This window comes from Rhinichthys klamathensis, unplaced genomic scaffold (genome assembly GCF_029890125.1).
Source record: "Rhinichthys klamathensis goyatoka isolate OS25496 unplaced genomic scaffold, OSU_Roscu_1.1 h1tg000170l_1, whole genome shotgun sequence".
Classification (NCBI taxonomy): domain Eukaryota; kingdom Metazoa; phylum Chordata; class Actinopteri; order Cypriniformes; family Leuciscidae; genus Rhinichthys; species Rhinichthys klamathensis.
The window spans coordinates 960,984-981,961 of NW_026606701.1; the positions used below are offsets into that span (position 1 = coordinate 960,984).

Sequence of the window (20,978 nt, forward strand, 5' to 3'; positions counted from 1 at the left end):
CAAGAGTTCAATTTTTTGAACGCATCCGGATGACCAACGGACACGATTTCCTTCGCACCGCACTCGGTCGGACCCGTTTCGGACCCATTCGCATGCGGTCTGCGAATCTCCATAGGAAATGAATGACTTCCGGTCGTTTCGGAGCCGTATCGGAGATGATTTCAACTGCCAGTGTGAAGGCGGTGTTAGGCTCTCTATTCTATTGCGGTTCCCCATCCAGGATTTTCTGACCACTGAGCTCATAAAATTGTGATCTTCATGAAATTTAAATCTATAACTTATTTTTATTTTTAAATAATAATGAATTTAAATTCAATAATAATACAAATATCAACAGAAATAGTTCACAAGTGAAAGTGGAAAAATGCGAAATTCATTATATTTTTATAAGGTTCAAATTATTTACAATTTCAAGGGGTAACTTACTTCAACTGTTCACAGGGGTTCATCAAACAAAAAGGTTGCAAATCCTAAAGTTCTTTGTTATTTCAAAATGAGGCTATTATTGTGTGAAGCTACCTCTAAAGACCATGCTAAAGACCAATAGGGGGCTCAAGAGTTTTTAAAAACAATTCTGCGTCACCACAAATGGGAATTACGACATGACGCGCAGAGCCGCGTCATCCGCGTATTTTAATTCACGTATTGTTGGTAACTAGCGTGATAAAAAAATGGCGTCTACATGGAAAATACATTTAACGATGGTTTATCTGATCGTCTTGTGTATCCTGACCAATACCCAATCGAAACAAATAACCACGGTGGGTGATATTTCATATATTTTGAGGCAGTTTAATGTATTTCTGTTGCATCACATGTGTAACTTAGCTACACAAACTGCGTATCCGATAATAAATAACGGACAAGTTTTTAGACATTAATTTGGTTTATAAAGATGCTTAAACCATGGTTTGTCTGTCACTGACACATTTAACGTTAAGCAAATATAATATTCACGGTTTAACGTTATTTACCCAAAGCAGTGGCCAGCAGCTTTGAAAACTTCAGGAAAAGACTGTCAAGTCAGAATCATGTAAACAAACGCGTTTGTTATTATATATGTTGTTTATTTCACAGGAGACCATCGTGTTAAATATGACAGCGGTTAGTGAAAATAGCCAGACAAAGTACAGTGTACAGGTAAGAAGTATTTTGGGGAATAGTGTATTAGCCTACATCCATACAAATGTTTTGTGAAGGAGTGATCATTTAAAATTATTTCTCATTCTTTCAGATTAATTTGAATATAGGTTTCTTGGACAATGAAACATTTATTAATGGAGCACCTCTCAAGTCTACAGGTGTCACAAGGATGACGTGCCCTGCATTTTTGTGTATGCATCTTTTTTAATTTATCAATCAAACGTATTTTTAAAGTCTATTTAAGAGAAACAGTAACCATGCTCATGTTTATTACTGTTCTTTGTGTTTGCAGTGGATGGTTATAATGTGAGCTCTGGTAATCCGGCGGATGTGTTGGTCAGCAGTGAGCTGAGGCTGATGATCAATCAATCATACGTTCAGAATGATGCTGGAGAGCAGGTTCTGTTACTCCTCCTGAGTCAGGAGATAATCCAGTTGGCAGATGAAAAGGTTTTAACCGTTACCCTATAAATGATGACTGACGTAATTTAATTCTCTGTTATATGGAGTAATTTTAAACAAAATGACAGCTTTAATGCTATGAAAAGAAACCAAACTCCAGCTTGAGGCAGTGCACATGAATGTGATCAAGCACTTGATGTCGTATTTTGTAGGTTCAGCAGCCTGACGTGTGTGAGGTGGAGATCCGGTGGAACCAGAGCTCTGAGAAGATCACACAGGTCACCAATATTTACCCTTTATCAAGAAGCAAGCTCTCCGTCATTCCACAAGAGAATGACGTCTTGGTTACTGATGCGTCCATACACAATACAGGTAGATTATATGGCATAAAATGCCTCTTTGTAATCTGAAAAGTGACTGTGGTGCTTTAACTGAAAGAATTTCGATGTATTGTTTTCTTCACAGTTGAAGACCAAGTGCGTAACACCACTAGCCACTACCTACTCAAACATGCAGAGACCACCCAGGAGGAGATTGCAGCTCCAGGGAAACTTCCTGAAACACCCTTGCGGATGGACCCTGAAACCCTGTATGAGTCCAGAGAGGAAGAGGAAAGGACTTCCGATTCAGTGCTGCTTGGGGTTCCTCCAAGTGGGTCCATATCCTCTTACAATGTAAGTGCTTCTGCACCACCACTGTGAACTCTTGGGGTATATTAAAGGAGAACTCTGGCGCAAAATGAACCTTTGGTCTAATTACACATTGTTACCTAGTCAACCGTTATCTGAGATTTGTTTTCATGATTATCGAATGTAAATAGTTTTATCTCTACAAACAGTTTAGCCTATAAAGCTAGTATAACGCTAGTATATTGGGCATAGTGTAATGACAAATAAAAATCGCTTGTTAATACCACTAACAAGGCTGAAAATAGCCCCACACTAACACGGTAGCATAATGAGGGTCCCTACCTTCAAACCGAAGCATTGAGAACTTTGTCAGTGTCCAGACAGTTTAATAAGAAGATATTTTAAACATACAGTCAACTTCGCTTATACAGGCAGGAGCCATCTTTGAAATACAGTCTCTACCAGTCGATCTACGAACGCCGATCCAAGCCTGCTGTTCGCGCTCACCTTATCACAACTTATAGCTCGTTCACATTCTCACCAGCGCACTTGGATCGGCGTTCGTAGATCGACTGGTAGAGACTGTATTTCAAAGATGGCTCCTGCCTGTATACGCGAAGTTGACTGTATGTTTAAAATATCTTCTTATTAAACTGTCTGGACACTGACAAAGTTCTCAATGCTTCGGTTTGAAGGTAGGGACCCTCATTATGCTACCGTGTTAGTGTGGGGCTATTTTCAGCCTTGTTAGTGGTATTAACAAGCGATTTTTATTTGTCATTACACTATGCCCAATATACTAGCGTTATACTAGCTTCATAGGCTAAACTGTTTTTAGAGATAAAACTATTTACATTCGATAATCATTAAAACAAATCTCAGATAACGGTTGACTAGGTAACAATGTGTAATTAGACCAAAGGTTCATTTTGCGCCGGAGTTCTCCTTTAAATGTGGTATAGATACTTCTTTAAAGTTGGCATGAAACATATCTGAGTGAAGCGGCTTCACAAACGAAAACAATTTAGGGCAGGACTTGACTTTGTCCGTCGGGAATTGATTGAATTGTTGGATGTTTGTAGTTTGCTATTGCTGTGATGTCATGTGAGTGACAGGTTGCCCCACCCTCGCGCCAGTAAACATGTCATCAGAGAAGAGATGTTGCTGCAAGAGGGAGGGGACGTTATTTTGATTAAATATTATGAGGGCAGATTAATAATAATGAAATGGTGATGTGCACGGATACATCTTCTATAGTAAATACTGTAATATTCCATTCCATTTTTTTCTAATTTCCTCTTTCTCAGTAGTGTCATTTTCACAGACCCGTTGCAATTATTGTTATTTGGGCAGGTGGCGTGCCAGTGGGTTGAGGAGCTGAGGGATAAACTTCGGCGCTTCTGGTCTGATTCAGTCCCGCTCTTCTTCTTGATCATGTGGGTGGTGGTGGTAGGCGTTGCAGGCTCCGCTATCATCATTAAGATCCTGGATGTTCTGTTCCCCTCCTGTGAACACAGGTACAACTTGCACCAACCTGGTACTGGGTCTCTCAACAGACCCTATAATAAATGCACGGCCATATAGGTGATATTCGAATGATATGATTCGAAGCACTGAGTATTATTATAACTCAATCAGGGTTTTTTGTTCATTTGGTACTATAGACCTGTCCTGAGCACATCTGGATTAGATCTCATCTCAAGAACCAATTAGAAGTGGCGTTTTATGCATTCTGCTAGATAACATGTATGACTAATATGCAATATTTTTATTTTCTGTCTTTCATAGGGGATTCTTTCTTCTGAATCCAGAGACTCTGATGCCAGATGATGAAAAACAGAGTCTAATAGATAACATGGAGGGAGAAATACCAGAAAAAAGCATTTTGATAGAAAAGTGATGGACGTGTTCTCATCAGTTTGGCTATGTGGCTTTATTTGGTTGACAATACCTTCAGTGTAGCACTTTAAAAGAAAAAAAAAATCTCCAACATATTTCTATTTTCACATCTGCATCTGTGTGAAAGCATGGTCAGACTTTTTTTATTCTTGACTACACTGTGCTTGGGGAAAATAAGGATGAGGTGGAACGGTAAAGGTGCACACTTTTAAATAAGCATAGTACCTAAAATGTCCCTGCTTTGTCCCCCACTGACTAAACTGTTTGTTTTACGGTAATACCGTGAATTACCTTTGCCTGATAAATGGAAATAACACGAAAAGGTGAAGGGTATGACACTAAAGGGGAAAAAAGAATCCATCAAGGTTAATGTAATTAACCATCAAGATAATTTTAACAACTTATTTATATGGATTTTTTTCCTCATTTCTTACTGTTTTTATTGGCCTGTATGAAACTGCCCATGTTGCTTAATCTGATATTCATGTTGCTTGAGATATTGCAGTTAGATTAAGCATCAATACCAGCAATACATTTCAGCTTTGACCTGCACGAGTTAAATGAACACGTTTTGGTTTGGGCAGTGGGTCAAACGTTTCAGTCATTTTAAGCATTTCAACTGGAAATGTACATTTCATGTAGCCTTGTCATTGGTTGTTAATGAAATCTGTAATTTGTGTCATTCTGAAGCATGTTATGACTTGTTTTCTTCAGTTTTAGTAAATTCTTCACAAATTAGTTTAAATCTCAGTGATTTATTTGAAATAAAAACAACAGTCCTGTTCAAATTTAAAAAATATTTATTCAACAAAATATATCATTTTTCAAATTGAGCATGTCAATGGAATGTCACTAATGAAATAAACCAGAAACTGGTTCTCCATGGTGTTCATAAAAGTCAAGCTCTGAACACACCTTTAAGACACTGGTCTCATCACTTAAGACAATTGTCCAACTCTGGAAACTTTGGCCTTTAAATCAACCATAGTGGCACAGCAGCATTTCATTAGCTCTTCACTTAATGGAGCATTTGGAGATCGAAGGGTTTGCTGGTCTTTGGTCAGTGGCAGTGATTTTACAGGAACAGACAAATCAAGCAAATAAAAAAAACATGCCCACAACCTCAGTACTATTGTCTGTACACACTATAATAGAGCAACACAGTGAGTTTGTAATAAGAGCACTAAAACCATTTTGGATTTTCTGGATATTAGTTCTGCCTTTATCCTTACAAATTCATTTGAACATGAGTGAATATAACTTGTATCCAGTTAACCAGCGCTGAAAGTCCTGTACATGTTAAATCCAACCTATTACTAATAAATATCAAACTATTAATCTGTACAGCCATACAAACACACTTCATTTATAGCAAGATTTATCTAGGCTCTTTGAATTCAGTCTGGTCCAGAATGGAAATGCACTATGAGATTTAGTGAAACTGGTCTTCAGTCTTTCAAAGTGCTAACAGCGATTGTGAAGAAAAAACAAAAAAACAAAATCAAGGTTCTTTGGCATAATCAACAGGAGCCAAACTCCGTTATCCACTGCTTGTATTTCTCTATATCAGCAGCAGATACAGACTTGGACACTTTCTTCAGTGCCGCCTCAAAGTCCTCCATTGTAGTGGGCATGTGCATGTCATCTTTTGATAAGTTCCGTATCTCCTCAGGGGTCAAGCCCTCAATCCGCCTTCTCATTGCCATCAGGGACGCATCTCTGCAATTATTTAAAAACATGTTCTAGAACTGTGGCACTTTAAACATTGAAAATAATTTCAGGCTCAACTCAAAGTCATAATAAAGTGATAGCTACACCTGCAAACGTTGGTGATGTCAGCACCAGAGTACCCCTCCAACTGCTCAGCGATCTTGTCCATGTTGACATCATTGGCCAACTCAAGCTCCTTCAGACTGATCTTGAGTAACTCCACTCTGCCTTTAGCTACGGAAATACATAATGTGATTTTAAATACATTTGTTCAATTAGATTTACTGGTCTTGAGCTGAGATGGATTAAGCTGATGGCATGTAGCCTAATATGGTATGATGAGTGATGAATTCTGGGTAATTCTGAACACCTGAGGGCAGTGGGATATAAATTCTCTTCTCTAGTCTCCGTCTCAGAGCTTCATCAATGTCCCAAGGGAAGTTGGTGGCTGCCAGAACCATAACCATTTTTGAAGGGTCATATTCAGACGTCCCTCCAACACCTGGACAACAAAAGAAGTGTATTTGTTGATTTTTCCCTCAATAAAAGAATCTTGTTCAATCAAAGCTGTACAGTTACAGTTTGCATGTAGAAATACCATCCATTTGGACGAGTAGTTCAGCTTTGACACGTCTGCTGGCTTCATGTTCTTCTGAGGTTCCTCTGCGGCTACATATGGAGTCTATCTCGTCGATGAAGATGGTGGTGGGGGCATAAAACCGTGCCTGTATAAACATGCAAACATGTACAGTAATAAAACAGAAAGCAAGTTTGGCTAACATTTTACATGTATTTATGAGGGGTAATACAGGAAGTGTGTGTGTGATTTTACCATCTCAAACAGCAGCCGTACAAGTTTTTCAGACTCTCCTCTGTATTTGGAGGTGAGGGTGGAGGAGGACACGTTAAAAAATGTGGTTCGGCATTCGGTGGCAACAGCTTTGGCCAGCAATGTCTTTCCTGTGCCTGGAGGCCCCACCATCAACACTCCCTAAAATCATATGCGAGTTCAGTTATTGTGTTCATGAAAAATACTGTGTATAAAGCAGCAAAGATCACCACAAAAGAGCATGGTAACACACATGAAAGTATGTTACATTGCTGTTAAATAATACGGTACCATTCAAAAGTTTGGGGTCAGTAAGATTTTTTTTGTGGAAGAAATGATTAATTTTATTCTGCAAGGACGTATTCATTTGTTCAAAAGAATAAACAAATCTTGACCATAAAGACATTTATAATATTACAAAAGATATCCATTTTAAATAAATGCTTTTCTTTTAAACTTTCTATTTATCAGAGAATCCACTTATTTTAAATTAAGAATCACAACTGGTTTCAGCTGATAATAATACAAAATGTTTCTTCTTGAGCAGCAAATCAGCATAGAATGATTTCTGAAGGATCATGTGACACTGAAGACTGGTAATGTAATGATCAGTGTTGGGGAAGTTACTTTTAAAAAGTAGTGTAACTCGTTACTCGTTACTTCTTTTAAAAAGTAATCCGTTACTTTACTTAGTTACCCCATATAGAAAGTAACTTTTTACGTTACTCGTTACTTTTACGTTACTTTTATGTTGCTTGACTTTGGGCAGAACCCAATATCTGTTCCTAAATGTGTAGGCCTACATAAAGTTCTACTATGCATAAATGCCATATATATGCATTATGCATTTATCAAAAAAAATTATATTTATGAAGAAATACCGGTTAATGGATAGGCATATGCATGGGCGGCGCTAGGGAGGGGCTAGAAAGAAAGCCCCCAAGAAAGACCAAAGCACCCCGTTAGCACCCCCAAAAATCATTTCTGGAAGTAAATTATATTCAGGCTGTATTCTATGGAAGTCCTGAACCGAATGGTGAAGAAAAAAAAAGAAAACTTATCTTGTTATTTAGACATAATAAGGGGACATTCTAATCTGCATTAAGCCAAATTAAGCGTTCTTATAATGGTTTTCCTATGGGAGGAAAATGCTTAACGTGTAAGTAAACACGTTGCGTTCATATTCTGGGCTTATCAGATTTTTTGTACATAGTATAGCCTACTTTATTATGATTTTATATCATAATGATTAATAAATGCACGCACAATTATCCGTGAACTTGATAAATGTTGCAGATATGTTTTACTATGCACGTAAACAAATGCCTTTCAACTTATGTGTGCAAAATTCAGAATTAAATGAATGTGCAGCAATATACAAATAGAGAGTCTGTAGGCCTACTATAGCCTACGTGTTGTAGCTAAATAAGCGCATTTAGTTTCATATTTGTTAAAATATTATAATGTTATTTTTTTTTCCATCTATGCTGATTATGAAAAGTGAACAGCGCGAGTAAGATGGATGCGCAATATATCGGGAGACATTAAGTCAATCAGACATGATTTTGACCACTTCATTAAGTTTTGTTTTGAAGAAAGCCTTTCTTTAAAGCGAATTTCGTTTTCTATAAATTGTATCTTAACTTTAATCAATTTTTTTATCAACCAAATGCCTGCAAGTAAGAAGCAAATATAGGAGTCAATATAATCATGGAAGCGCCGGCGTGGTCACTTGCATTGCACGTGAACTGGAGCATCTCATCATAAATTAACCGAAACTCAACGTATAGAATTTAATCTTGAAATGTCTTTAAACTAAACAATTCAAAACGAAAAGAAATAGGCTACTCTCTGATTATGTAATCCATTATGTGCATTTCTCTCTGGTGCGTTCACTACGGAGATGGCGATCGCGGTCAAATCTATCAAATGACGGAGATCGCTGTCAAATCCCAGGGACAGATAATCTGTCCCTGGGGAAAGTAACGTTGCGCCGAATTGAAAAAGGAACTGCGTTTCGTTACCAAATTTTCAGTAGTAGCACGTTACACTACTTTTTACCCGAAAAAGTAGTTACGTTACTGTAACGCGTTACTTTGTAACGCGTTACACACAACACTGGTAATGATGTTGAAAATTCAGCTTTGCTATCACAGAAATAAATGACATTTTAAAATATATTTAAATAGACAGATATTTTTGTAATAATATTTCACAATGCTACTGTTTTACTCTTTTTGATCAAATAAATGCAGCCTTGGTGAGCATAACAGACTTCTTTCGAAACCATTAAAAAGTCTTACAGACCACAAACTTTTGAGCAGTAGTGTATGAACATGAATAATGTACCAAAGTACATTAATAAGAGAAAATGCATTTTCAAGGGCACCAATTACAGAACACAATAAGATGTGAAGTTTTGGGATGGAACTTTGTGAAATCCATAAAGCACACGTGATTTTCTTTGGGGGTTCTTACTTTCCACGGGCGTCTTATTCCTTTAAAGAATTCAGGCATCCACATGGGTAGAACCACTGCTTCCTTCAGCAGCTTCTTGGCCTCCTCCAGGTCAGCAATGTCATCCCTATAACAAAAAATAAACACCATTATGTATGATGATCTTACTACAAAAACAGGTAATTTGAGAAAACAAATGAGAAATGGAAGCACTTTTGAAGAAAGAACTCACCATGTGACATTGGGGTTTTGGGAGATGATGTCTCTCTCCAGAATGTCAATCAGGTCTTTGTCTTCTCCTCCTCTGTCAAACCTCTTCACCTCCGTCTCCACACTCTCCGCTTTGTTCTACAGGGAGGGAGCAGAGAGTTGTCAAATCTTTTTTTTAACTATGATTGATTTGCCAGAGTCTTTTCCTCTGAATTAGACACTGTTGCAAATGGCTTTGAAAAAGGCACAAATCAAACATTACATTGAGCTTCAAACGAATGAAGTTGCAAGACAAATACAGTAAACTTTTTGTTCACTGTTGTTTCAAAACCAAGGTGCTTATAGTCAAGAGTACAAAGGAAACACTTGCCATGTTTACATGTTTTAAACTCTTTCTAAGCTGTTTGCTTTGATGTAAGAAACTGGTAACACAGGTTAATATGGTAAATATTGTTAATACAGCGTAATCTGATCCTATGAGTAAATGTTGTGAATGTGAGCAGTTTGAAGACATAATAGCAGACAGTGATGGGCTATGGATCCTTACCTTGTCATCTTTTGGCTTGGACGGGTTCTCTTTCTTTTCTTTGCCTCTCTGAGGTTTTCCCTTGTCTCCATTGGTGACGCGCGGTGAGGGTCGTGGCTGGCCGCGAGGGCCGGCGCTCAACCTGTTTCCATGGCCCTTGCCATCTTTGTACGGCCCAGAGGATTTGCGCACTACACATGGAGATGACCTGTTCACACAAGCACACAGACACATAGTATCAGGACATACAGTGCTGACTGAAGGGGCCCTTTAACAATATTATTCATTAAATTTTGCTAAATGGAATAAAATGTCTGTAATTAATGGGGCTGTAATCTCTCATTCAAATGTTACTTCATAATCAGATTATGGTTTATATAACAGGCTCAACAGACCTTTAATAGCCTCAAGGGAGGCATGAAAAAGAGTATGAGGGACTGCGAGACGGTGGGAGGCCGTTCAGATCTTAATCTAGCTCACATAACAAGAGTGCTGATGTGGGCTTTAAAACTCAACAACTACTAAAGACAGCAGTCCCACAAAATGTGGTCAATGAATTTCCTTTGCTTTCCATTTATTTGAAATACTGTATAAAAAGAAATCATGCAAGTATAAATTGAAATAAATAGTACAAATTTAATTATTTATTTACATCTATATATTTTTTTTAAATTATTTATTACTTTACAAATGTCTCCAATAAGACAAAAAGTCCTAAGCAATATCTAACTGATTAAATGAGCATAATTAAAAATGTACGTATATTCAGTAAGGATATTTCCATGATCTTTCTGATACTTTTAAAATGTTATTATTAATGCCCATTAATATTAGTTTCAGGCCTGGAAATAAAAGATTTTAAACTCTCAGTTTTATTTCCCAAGGTATCCATGATCTCAGGGATTTTTTTCAAGGTTTTCAAGACCCTTGATCGTCGGAACTCGAGTGAAAAGTCAAACAGAAAAAAATGTGAAATAGGTGGTTCACATCTGAAACCCATATTGGGCTACGGTTGAACAAAAAAGGTAGATGTCTTACACACTGAAATTGAACATTTTATGACAACCAAGAGCATGCAAAATTTCAACCCCTTCATTAGGCACAATCCATCAGGTACCTGAATAAAACCCAACTGGTCCAAACTCTGCAAAGTCAATACAACACAAAACACCACATATGTTCAAACACAGAGTTCTTACTTTAAATGTACACCATTTAACAACTATTGGATGCAGAAAATATGTACACAAGAGTAAAAGAGTTTGTGAGATCTGTGTGTGTCTGTGATGACTGTCAGGACAGGAGTGTTTGAACGTGCTGTGTACCTGTGCTCCACGTGAACAGGCATGATGTCATTCTCCTGGCCAAAGCTGCTGGGTTTGGATGGGGTCGACTCCAGCTGGAAGCTCTCAAGTGTTGCCATGATCTCCCGAACTTGTTTTGTCTCTTCATTTATCTCCTGCCAAACCTTGATGAGACACATAAACGCACAAAGGCCAGTTACAACAAGTTGAATGCATAATAGCCTGAATCATAGACTGGAGGAACTACAACCTGCTGCCATTTCTGCTGTAGAGAGGAGTCTCTGACTGAGTAGAGGTACTTTTTGATCTGTTCCAGGACCCCCTGATAACAGACCACTGCAGAGCTGTAGTTCCCCAGCAGCGCATATTCTCGAGCCAGCTTCACATTCTCATTGATCTCCCCCAGACTCATTCTGCAAGAGGAACAGCTGAAGATGTGTGGAAATATGTTTGGTTATACTTTATTTTGATGCTCCGTTTAACACGGTTGACTACAAGTAACGTTGCACGTCAACTAACTCTCATTAGAGTGTTAGAAGAGTATTAGTAGACTGTTAGGGTTAGAATAAGTTGACATGTAACGTTAGATGTAAAGTTACTTATAGACAGTAGAATGTCTTTTGGGGTAGCAAGTGTTAGCAGATATGAAGCAAACAGTCTACTAATACTCGAATGGGGTAACGTTAGTTGCAAAGTTGCTTCTAGACAACAGACTTTGCAAAAGGGACCATCAAAATAAAGTGTTACCATAATAGATTGGCATGTGCACTATATTTGTATGCTAAAAACAGATGAAATCAAAATATGTTAGACATCAGCCAATCACACAACTACAAATTTGGGAAAAATACAACAATGCATGAACGTTTCAGCTATTACCAGGAAAATGCGCCAAACATTTAACAGTATGAGCTTACGTCAAAAGAAGCTTACGTTTAGCAATTTGTGTAACGTTAGTTAGTCATGAACAAACCTGTAAGTTACAGTGATCCGCCTCTTAAGTTACGTTAAGTTATCCTGAAAAAGGTACAACATACAACTATTATTAGGGGTCAAAACTCCTGCGTGGGGCTTTGGACGAGGATTATATTTGAAATAACTTAGGATCCACACACACTCATGAGTTCCCTTCAGTAGTGAAGTTAACTTGTTTGGGAAGGGCACTTAAAATTGTGAAGCCGGAAGCAAATGTATAAAGTACCCTCGCGGTCCTACTTTTCAACATAAAAGTCAATAGAGCTAGAATCTCTTTTCAAAATAAAAGTATTGGGCGATATAATATTCAATAATATAAACTAAATATATGAACAAATATATATACATGAAGTAAAAAATATATATAGCAAAAATAATGTAACTAGTGGAAAATAATGCAATAAAACATTGTTACAATGTTGTGCACATGCAGACAGCAATATTGCCATTGTAAAATGCAACTAACATAAACATCAACATTGTTAAAAGGTATGGCTATGCTGAGGAAATGTTGTTCTCTCTTGTTTTCTGGGTAGAAGTCTATATGCTACAATAAACGTTTTAAATAAAACTGTTTAGTCAGTTGCCATAAAACCCCCTAAGAGAATTAGTATTGCCAAGATATGGGTTCCATTAGGAATGTTTTTCCACAACAAAATATACACTCATACCTCAGCTTCAAAATTCACGTTTGAGGTGATTCACTTTGTACATTTCAAGTTATGTTATTCACAGATCTAAATTTATGTGAATTAGTCTTCCAAATGTTATTATGAACAGCTCTTTGTAACTAACATTTAAACAATAAAAAACATTCCCTAGCGGCTGTTCATTACAAAATCAAAATTCAGACCATAATGAAAACATGTCCAAAATGTTTTATTGTTATTTCCACGGTTATCAGCAATTTATTATTTCATGAACCGAGATGAGTAAGATGACAGGACACACACCAGGTTACTGTTGCATTTGGACAATGTGTACATGATGAAATAGTTTGTTTTTTGATCCTGCTTTCTCTGATGCAGAATGCACAGACCGAGCAGAAAAGTGTGTGCAAAATGTAACTGAATCAAAATACTTCAAAATTAAATGTTCAAAACTAGACATGTCTAGTAAGAGATGCAGCTATGAGTTTAAATATCTAAGGTCTGTAGGATATAGAACAGTGTTGGTTGAAATCACAGACAATTTAGAAGATTCTTCAAAAGTTTTCTTCACTGGCAGAAATTGTGCTCCTGGTTGTAGAAGAAATAACCAGTGATTCAGTAGTCAGAATCCTTTCAAATGTACAGTGCTGATGAGTTCATCAGTTTCCATTGAGAACCGTCTAGATGGGAATGTGGGTTTTTGTAAAGGCACATTTTTTTCTGGATAACCATAAGAGGGTCTGAAGGGTGAATACTGACATGCAGATGTACTTTTGATATTTGCATATGATATTATCAAACATTGGCAGTGCCATTCACACTAAATTTGTTCATTCACATTTACAAACTGGATGCAAACAGGACAAGAACAGGGGTGGGAAATACTGCAAGGATTGGAGGTATCTCAGTCAACATTCAGTCAGTCAAACTGAAGTTTTTCCCATACACAGGCATCACATTTCCTTGCAGATAAAAAAAAAAAAAAAAAAAAAAAAAAAAATCAATAAACAATAAAAAATAAAAGATGTGCAAAGTTGATTGATGGTAACAACAAGAGAAAACTATTCCAAGTGATTGCGGTGATGAAAAGGAGAAACCACTTCAATCAAACTACAAATTCAATAAAATAACAAAATTAAGAAAAAGGCACATGTACAGCAGCCTGTCTAATGTCTTTTGTGTGTGTATTGATGTTTGGGAAGGACTAGCAGCAGCGGAACTTAAGTTTTACAGTTGTGTCTTCTGGCCCCTGCAAAATTGCTTCCATGTGGTCCATTACAGGTCTGTGGCGGTGACGAGCTCGAACCACTGCCTCAAAGCATCACTCAGGGTCTCTGGGAGGGCGTTCACATTTCGCAAAATAATGTAGAAGGGGAAGGGGAATTCCTCCATGTAGGACCGAATCTCTGGCAGTTCACCCGGCCCTTTAAATATGGGCACTTTAATATCCAATATGGAGTCCTAGCATGGAGAGAATCGAGTATTAATTAACATGCAATAAAATGTAGGATGTATATTTATTTTATTATTTGAATTATACTTTTAATAATTTTAATAATTACAAAAAAAGTAATTATAATAGTTGCATTACAATAAATAAAATTGCAATTCTAATCATTTATATAGGCTACATAACTGTCAGAAGTAAATAAAAAAAAAAGTAAGAAAAAACAACACTTTAAAATAAATATGGGGATCATATCTTCAAAGTGCTTTTCATTTTTCCTAATTACATACATTTAGATGAAGTAAAAACATAAATAGCCAAATTATTATTATTATTTTTTTTTACTTCAGCTAAACTGCACTGTGAACACAGATCCTTTTGATCCAAACGGATCCCTCACCCTAGAGTTTGGATTATCCAGCACAACAAATATGACAAAGATGTTTGCGCTGCGAGCGGCCTGAACTGCAGCTGCGACTCTCTCTTTCCCCTCCAAGAACAAACCCCGGCCGTCAGATACTACAAGCAGTAACTGAGACGTTTCTGTTAAGAGAAAGGGACAACAAAACAACAATAGAAGAGTGTATTAGATCAGAAATTGATGTAAGAACATAAATAAGACCTAGAACTAAGGGCTTCTTTGTTTACAGCAATCTGATGTAAACTACTTTACCGGTGTTTGTCGAGCCAGGTATCTGCTGTTTGGCTGCCATGAACATATTTGTTGAAGTCTCTAAAAACTGAAAGATAACATTTTTCCTAATTACTTTTATGTTGGTGTGGGATAAAAATATAACAAAATAATATAAAGACATGTAAAACATAAGAACTAAAGACAAGTTATTTACTTGAGCTATTCTGGTCTTTTTCTGCTGGAACTGACAGAGCCGCAGTATTTTTGCTCCTGTTTGGTCATTGAACTGCTGGTGGAAAGGATGGAGCAGCTGGACACTCTCTCCAAAACTACAGCAAGAGAATTAAAAGATGATTAACTGAGTGAGTGAATACATGCATGAATGAGTTAATCAACCAGGAATTTAATCTTGAGAGAATCTTTGCACCAATATTTCTGTGGTCTGTGGAAAAATAATCTGAACTCACCTGCACACAGCCACCTGGCCCGCTTCCAGAAGTGTGAGAGCGTTCACTATGACAGAGACCGACTCAAACGCCAGCTACAGAGACAGACACATTATCAAACATATGTTTATTAAAAGGTAACGTCCTTCCATTTTAAAGGATTCACATTACGGGGTGTTTCAATATACCGATAATACATGAAGACAACTGTGAAAAAATGACATTGATATCAGGTTAATACCACACAAATTATAATATTGAGAAGAATCCAACAGCAGTAACTATATGGTTGACACTCCAACATAGTTAGCCTGACTACGTCAGACTTCGTACTTCCGCTCAATTTCATTTCGCTTCGGTACTTAGTCTGAGACATCGACATGTCTCTCAGTTTTCCTCCGGCCTGAAAACAGACGGCCAATCAACGAACAGAGGGCGGGCTGAGAGCCGTGACGTAGACGCTAAGCGCCGAGTTTAAGATTGGGGAAATCGAAAACGACCGCGGATATGGAGACACGGGATGCAATTCGCTCTGCTGTGGAGAATATTCCCGGCATTTCCAAACTGAAGCCCGAACAAGAAGAGTGTTTGTTAAACATTTTGAATGGATGTGATGCCGTGGCCCTACTCCCAACAGGTTTAGGTAAAAGTTGAATTTATCAACTATTACCGATCGTCAGTGAGAAACTGGGCAGGCCAAAGGCCGGCAAGGCGATAGTTGTGATTGTGTCCCCCTTGGTTGCACTCAGGATCAGGTTAAGGAGGCAGCAAAACTCGGTCAGCCATGTTCACTCCGGTATTTCGCTCGATGGTTTCGTTTTCGCATCATACATGTGTTTACAGTGGAAGTTCGATGCGGCTGAGCTGGCGAATAACACACGTCATAACCAAACGTTACGTGATTGGCTTACGGGTAACCAATGATTTTATACTTCAGACGCAAACACCTTCCTACACTTATATTTTGAGATTCATTGGTCAAATAAAAAGAAAACAAAATAAACAAAGCTAAAGATGAAGCATTTTTTTTCATTTCTATAAATATTGTGAGAATATTGTTAAAAGTAAAAAAAAAAAAAAATCTTTGCAATAATCGTGTAGTGAAACTCAGATATTGTGACAGCCCTACTTCACATGTATTCAGCAGGTGATATTTAATATCTAAAGCAATATTAGGATACTGCACCTGTTTGGAGTGGTTGTCCACCATACTGGAGGAGTCGTCCACAGCCAGGCAGATCTGGTAGTTTCTCTTGCTGGGTTTTGTTCTCCTCAGCCAGATCTTATCCTTACGGAACTGACTGGCGATGTAAGGAATGACCTTGCGCATGTTCAGCCGTTTGCCTGTGCGGAAGTCTCCCCTGTTTGAGATCATTAAACAGTGTTAATGGTAAAAATCTTGAGGAGAGCTATTACAAACTGATAAACCTGACCAGTGAAGTGGAGGGACCGACCTGAGTTTGGCAGCCTGCGTGGGCTCCAGGACGAGGCGGAGCTGCTCACAGAGCTCCTGGGACAAAGGAGACGTCAGGGTCTGGTACTGATGCCACAACACTGCTGCCGCACTCTCCTGAGCAACAACAAAAAATGGCATGAATACAAATTATTTAAACATTACAATTTTGATATGTGAGATGAGGATAAGAAGCTCAATTGTCATGTGACTGGTGTTAAGATGTCACCTCTTGTTGGGATCCTAAAGTCTGTCTCTGCCAGGCCTCCAACTGCAGCTCCATCTCTCTTCTCAGCTCTTCTGGGTTCTTCAGTGGTGCCTGATATAACACACAAAATTGCTGTACAATTGATATGCAGAATGAAAATAAGAGCAATTTCATTAGTGGTCCCAGTAGCGGTTTGGGGTCGATAAGATTATTTTAAATGTTTTTAAAAGAAGACTTTAATGACCACTAAGGATGCATTTATTTATAAAAAATAAAAAAAACAGTACATAATAGTAAATTTACTTAATGGTAAATAACTATTCACTTTTTTAATATATTTGAAAATGTAATTTATTCCTGAGATAACAAAGCTGAATTTTCAGCATCATCACTCCAATTTCCAGTGTCACACGCTCCTTCAGAAATCATTCTAATATGATGATTTGAAACCTTTCTTATGATTACTAATAATATAAGTGTTGCTTGGTTTTTTTGTGTAAACTGATACGATTTTTTCAGGATTCTTTGATGAAAAGTAAAAGAAAGGTATTCCCTGTAACACTATACATGTATTTTAATGTCACTTTTGATCAATTGAACGTGTCCCTGCTGAATAAATGTATTAACTTCTTCAAAAATACACTACCATTCAAAAGTTTGGGGGAAGTGAGCATTTTTTGTATTTTTTACTAAGCATGAAACAACATACCTTTTGCATGTCCATTAGTAGTTCAGGTACAGTGTGGATGGTGGACTCATCACTCCTCTCTTTCATCTCTTCTTCATTACTGCTCTTCTGTGTCTCGGTCTTCTCCTTCTCTTCCTCATCCGCCCATTTCTGTGCCTCCAAATCCCCGCACTCCAGACCTGAGAGAGAACAGACAAATGTTCAACATGGACACATAGGTTATGCATGCGTGTACAAGAACTTGGTGGATGAGTGTATTGCACCTTTCTGAGAGGCTTTATTATCATTTAGTTTCTCTGGTTTAAGCTCCAGGGCTTCAACTGCCTGCAGGTCCTTCTCCTCCTCCACATCCATTGCAATGTCATCTTCCTCATCGTCCTCTTCCTGTTTCACACCAGTTGGCTTTTGCTGCTCTGCACTGGCAGCATCTATGAAGAACAGATGTCAAAAGAGAACGTGACTCAGGTGGTATCTCTTCTAAATACTGTTTACATGGATAGGAACCTGCCTAGCATAGGTATGCAGAAAAACATACAGAACATTAAAGTCAGAATATACATAATTGTACATAAGTCCTCACCATATGTCTGAGCGTCGTATCTCTCCTCTCCTTGTTTTACGTGCTCGTACAGGTCAGACTCCTTTTGTGTGTCAGTCTGAGTCTGATCCTGCGTTTTCTCCTCTCTGTTGTCAACCGTACGCAAACGCTTATTCACACGCTCATTATAATCGCCCATTGAGCGCTCATTATCTGCCTGTCCAGGTTTGCGTTTGAAGCTCTGGTAGAAAAATAAGAGTGGTCATCAGCTTTTCTTTTTTACACATACAACATGCTATCTTTTTATTTTGAGCAACCAGACAAAAAGCCAAAAATAAATGAGCCAATAATCGTCGTGTGAGACAGCCTGTTATTTTACACACTGACCTGTGTGTTTTTTTGCCTCTGTTTGTGTGAACTCATTCTGGCCATCAGCTTGGAGTCGTGCCCTTCAGACTGACTGGCATCCGCTGCCCCGCTGCCGTCCTCCTGTGGACATGGGTACATTTACATAATTGATTTACTTAACTGAGAATAACATGACATTGACTAAAAATGTATACCGACTATAGAAATTTCATTTAAAGATTATATTAAATATCTCTGTCTTTTCCAGGCCTGAAAATCTATTTTAAAGCTGCCGTCGGCAACATTTTTTTGATCATATTCAGTGAAATCGACACTATAATCTGACAGAACAACATAAATAAAGTGGTTTTAGAAAAAAACCCGAGCTTCTAACTCCACCTGGAGCGTGTTGTTTGTTTTGCAAAAATCCACAGCTCCCGGATCATCATGTCCAATCAGCGCAGGGGGGTGTGAGATCTGACTGTCAATCACAGATCGGGCACACGCCACCCCTCACGCACGTTACAATCACATGCACACGCCTGAAGTTCGCGCAGTAACGAAGAGTGATGGCGGAAAATCAAGTAAGCTCTTTTAGAGTATAAATGACGTAAGCAATTGCAATCTATCGGTAGATTAGCCAGGACAGCATACCTCCAAATACTCCATGGTGTTGATGGATGCTGATGAGACGGGCGCGTTCACTGAAAATCTGGTGCACACGCACTGACGAGCATGAACTCGGTATGAGGGTATCCGTTGATAGTGTGGGAGGGAATGAGAGTTGTAAACATTAAAAAGTTTCCTAAATCCACTCAATCTGCCAGACTTGCCGACTGCAGCTTTAATGTCAGCATGAAATGGAAATAGCGATGGTCTATTCCTTATGGTGATGTATATATTTAATTGAAACTAAAGGGCGGGACTTGATTTTGTCTATCAGGAATTGATCGTTGACGTTTGCGGATTACTGCAATCTCGCGATTGATAGGACGGAAGGGAATATTGTCCTGTCCCCATGCTTTGTGCTCATGTAATCAGAGAAGATATACCATTGCAAGGGGGAGGAGGGGTTTTATGTTTTTGATTAAAGATTAAAAAGGGTACATGAATAACAAAAATAAAAAAAGATTTCCACAAATAAATCATTTGCAATAAACACTGCAAAATTCGATATAAAAAAAGAACGGTCAATTTTGAGTCCCTGATATTTTCAGGTTTTCCAGGACCATATATTTTTTCTCTCCATGACCTTGGAGAGATTTTTAAAAATAAAAAATAAAACCTGTTTTTTGTAAGGTTGACATCTGCAAATATTAACCCAGTCTCTTTTTGTGTACCTCTTTTGCCTGGTCTCTCTCTGACGCGGCTCCAGCCAGCTCTACTGCAGTGTCACTCTGAACGTTCTCCTCTCCTGTCTGTCCATCTGATGCATGTTCCTTCCTCTCTGAAGATTCCAACTGTGCATCATCATCATCATCCTCACCCCCATCCTCTTCCTCCTGTGAAATGTCAGATTAAAATTATAAGGCAAATCTTTCCCCTCTACACATTTCCTTGTAATTCACTTTTGAACGACAAACCTTTGGTTTCTGGCCTTGATCAGCCGGTATGGACTTTTCCTCCTCTCGTCCTTCTTCCTGACCTTTATTCTTCTCCTCCTTGTCCTCCTCTCCCTCATTCTCTCCTCTCTCATCCGTTTCAGACTCCTGATCCTCTGATATTTCTGCTCCTTCCTTCTCTTCTGATTTGTCGTCTTCTCCATGTTCCTCCATCTGTCCTTCCTGTTGCTCATCTGTCATCTCATCGCCACCTTCCTCCGATCTATCTTTCTCTTCTCCAGTGTTTTCATCCACCTCCATGAGTTTGTCATCTATATCAAACGGATTCTCCTCTGAAACAAGAGTAAAATGAAAAAGTGTGTGAACAAAAAAAATACAAATCTACTAAAATCTATACATGCACACTCATTCAAAATTCAAAAGTTTAGGGTATTTTTTCTTTAAACACTTTTTAACACTTACTTAGCTAGGATGCATTAAATTGACAATTAAGACGTTTATAATGTTTCAAAAGATTTGTATTTTAAATATTTAAAGAAATATATTAAAATAGAAAAGTTATTGCCTAAACAGTTATATGCCTTGGTGAGCATAAAAACACTCTTAAAAATCCTACCAACCCCAAACTTTTGAACATTAGTGTACCTTTTGCTAGGGATAAAAAAAAACTCAGGAGATGTCTGAATGTTGAACAAACCATCCCCTTCTCCCCCTTCTTCATCCTTGCCATCTTCATCAAGGTTAAGCTCATCTGGCAGGTCCATTGCTTCTGGTTCAGCTGCCTTCTCCTGCTTTCCGTGGTACGGGTCTACTTCATTCTCATCAAACTCACGCTACAAACACACACACACAAAAAAACAAGTTGTTAAATAACATATATATTTATTATGCTCTATTCTACTGGGACACAGATCTGATAG

At 38.1% G+C, this 20,978-nt stretch overlaps 3 protein-coding genes across 3 annotated transcripts in view; 1 reads left to right on the top strand and 2 right to left on the bottom strand.

Annotated features, from left to right (window-relative positions):
- Positions 1 to 607: 607 nt before the first annotated feature.
- Positions 608 to 4,120, top strand: ginm1 (glycoprotein integral membrane 1). Its single transcript, XM_056259854.1, has 8 exons — positions 608 to 761; positions 1,078 to 1,140; positions 1,235 to 1,334; positions 1,436 to 1,593; positions 1,758 to 1,917; positions 2,011 to 2,219; positions 3,528 to 3,691; positions 3,963 to 4,120. Exons 1-8 carry the CDS (start codon positions 672 to 674, stop codon positions 4,072 to 4,074), a joined length of 1,056 nt encoding a protein of 351 aa, XP_056115829.1. The 5' UTR covers positions 608 to 671; the 3' UTR covers positions 4,075 to 4,120.
- A 1,445-nt stretch (positions 4,121 to 5,565) lies between these two features.
- On the bottom strand, positions 5,566 to 11,544 carry katna1 (katanin p60 (ATPase containing) subunit A 1). The gene is made up of 10 exons (XM_056259857.1): positions 11,360 to 11,544; positions 11,131 to 11,273; positions 9,827 to 10,013; positions 9,302 to 9,417; positions 9,091 to 9,196; positions 6,616 to 6,774; positions 6,382 to 6,508; positions 6,154 to 6,285; positions 5,891 to 6,017; positions 5,566 to 5,792 (listed from the first exon to the last, which is right to left on the bottom strand). Exons 1-10 carry the CDS (start codon positions 11,519 to 11,521, stop codon positions 5,594 to 5,596), a joined length of 1,458 nt encoding a protein of 485 aa, XP_056115832.1. The 5' UTR covers positions 11,522 to 11,544; the 3' UTR covers positions 5,566 to 5,593.
- A 1,398-nt stretch (positions 11,545 to 12,942) lies between these two features.
- mdn1 (midasin AAA ATPase 1) overlaps positions 12,943 to 20,978 on the bottom strand; it is a 62,834-nt gene continuing 54,798 nt past the window's right edge. The window contains exons 87-101 of the mRNA XM_056259855.1: positions 20,756 to 20,891; positions 20,080 to 20,390; positions 19,837 to 19,998; positions 18,536 to 18,637; positions 18,191 to 18,389; positions 17,874 to 18,038; positions 17,632 to 17,789; positions 16,944 to 17,033; positions 16,716 to 16,831; positions 16,448 to 16,622; positions 15,283 to 15,356; positions 15,030 to 15,144; positions 14,855 to 14,921; positions 14,582 to 14,724; positions 12,943 to 14,195 (exon numbers count right to left, since the gene is read on the bottom strand). Coding sequence (XP_056115830.1) covers positions 14,010 to 14,195; positions 14,582 to 14,724; positions 14,855 to 14,921; positions 15,030 to 15,144; positions 15,283 to 15,356; positions 16,448 to 16,622; positions 16,716 to 16,831; positions 16,944 to 17,033; positions 17,632 to 17,789; positions 17,874 to 18,038; positions 18,191 to 18,389; positions 18,536 to 18,637; positions 19,837 to 19,998; positions 20,080 to 20,390; positions 20,756 to 20,891 — 2,199 coding nt within the window. The 3' untranslated portion in view covers positions 12,943 to 14,009. The remainder of the gene's footprint in view (positions 14,196 to 14,581; positions 14,725 to 14,854; positions 14,922 to 15,029; positions 15,145 to 15,282; positions 15,357 to 16,447; positions 16,623 to 16,715; positions 16,832 to 16,943; positions 17,034 to 17,631; positions 17,790 to 17,873; positions 18,039 to 18,190; positions 18,390 to 18,535; positions 18,638 to 19,836; positions 19,999 to 20,079; positions 20,391 to 20,755; positions 20,892 to 20,978) is intronic.

Excerpts from the sequence above, each read along its gene's own strand:
- ginm1 (XM_056259854.1), top strand. The coding sequence starts at position 672 with ATGGCGTCTACATGGAAAATACATTTAACGATGGTTTATCTGATCGTC. Across the intron at positions 1,141-1,234 it reads AGACAAAGTACAGTGTACAG|ATTAATTTGAATATAGGTTT; the intron begins GTAAGAAGTATT and ends TCATTCTTTCAG. Across the intron at positions 1,335-1,435 it reads GACGTGCCCTGCATTTTTGT|TGGATGGTTATAATGTGAGC; the intron begins GTATGCATCTTT and ends TTGTGTTTGCAG.
- katna1 (XM_056259857.1), bottom strand. The coding sequence starts at position 11,521 with ATGAGTCTGGGGGAGATCAATGAGAATGTGAAGCTGGCTCGAGAATAT. Across the intron at positions 10,014-11,130 it reads CCTGTTCACGTGGAGCACAG|GTCATCTCCATGTGTAGTGC; the intron begins GTACACAGCACG and ends TTGTGTGAACAG. Across the intron at positions 6,286-6,381 it reads ACTACTCGTCCAAATGGATG|GTGTTGGAGGGACGTCTGAA; the intron begins GTATTTCTACAT and ends TTTGTTGTCCAG.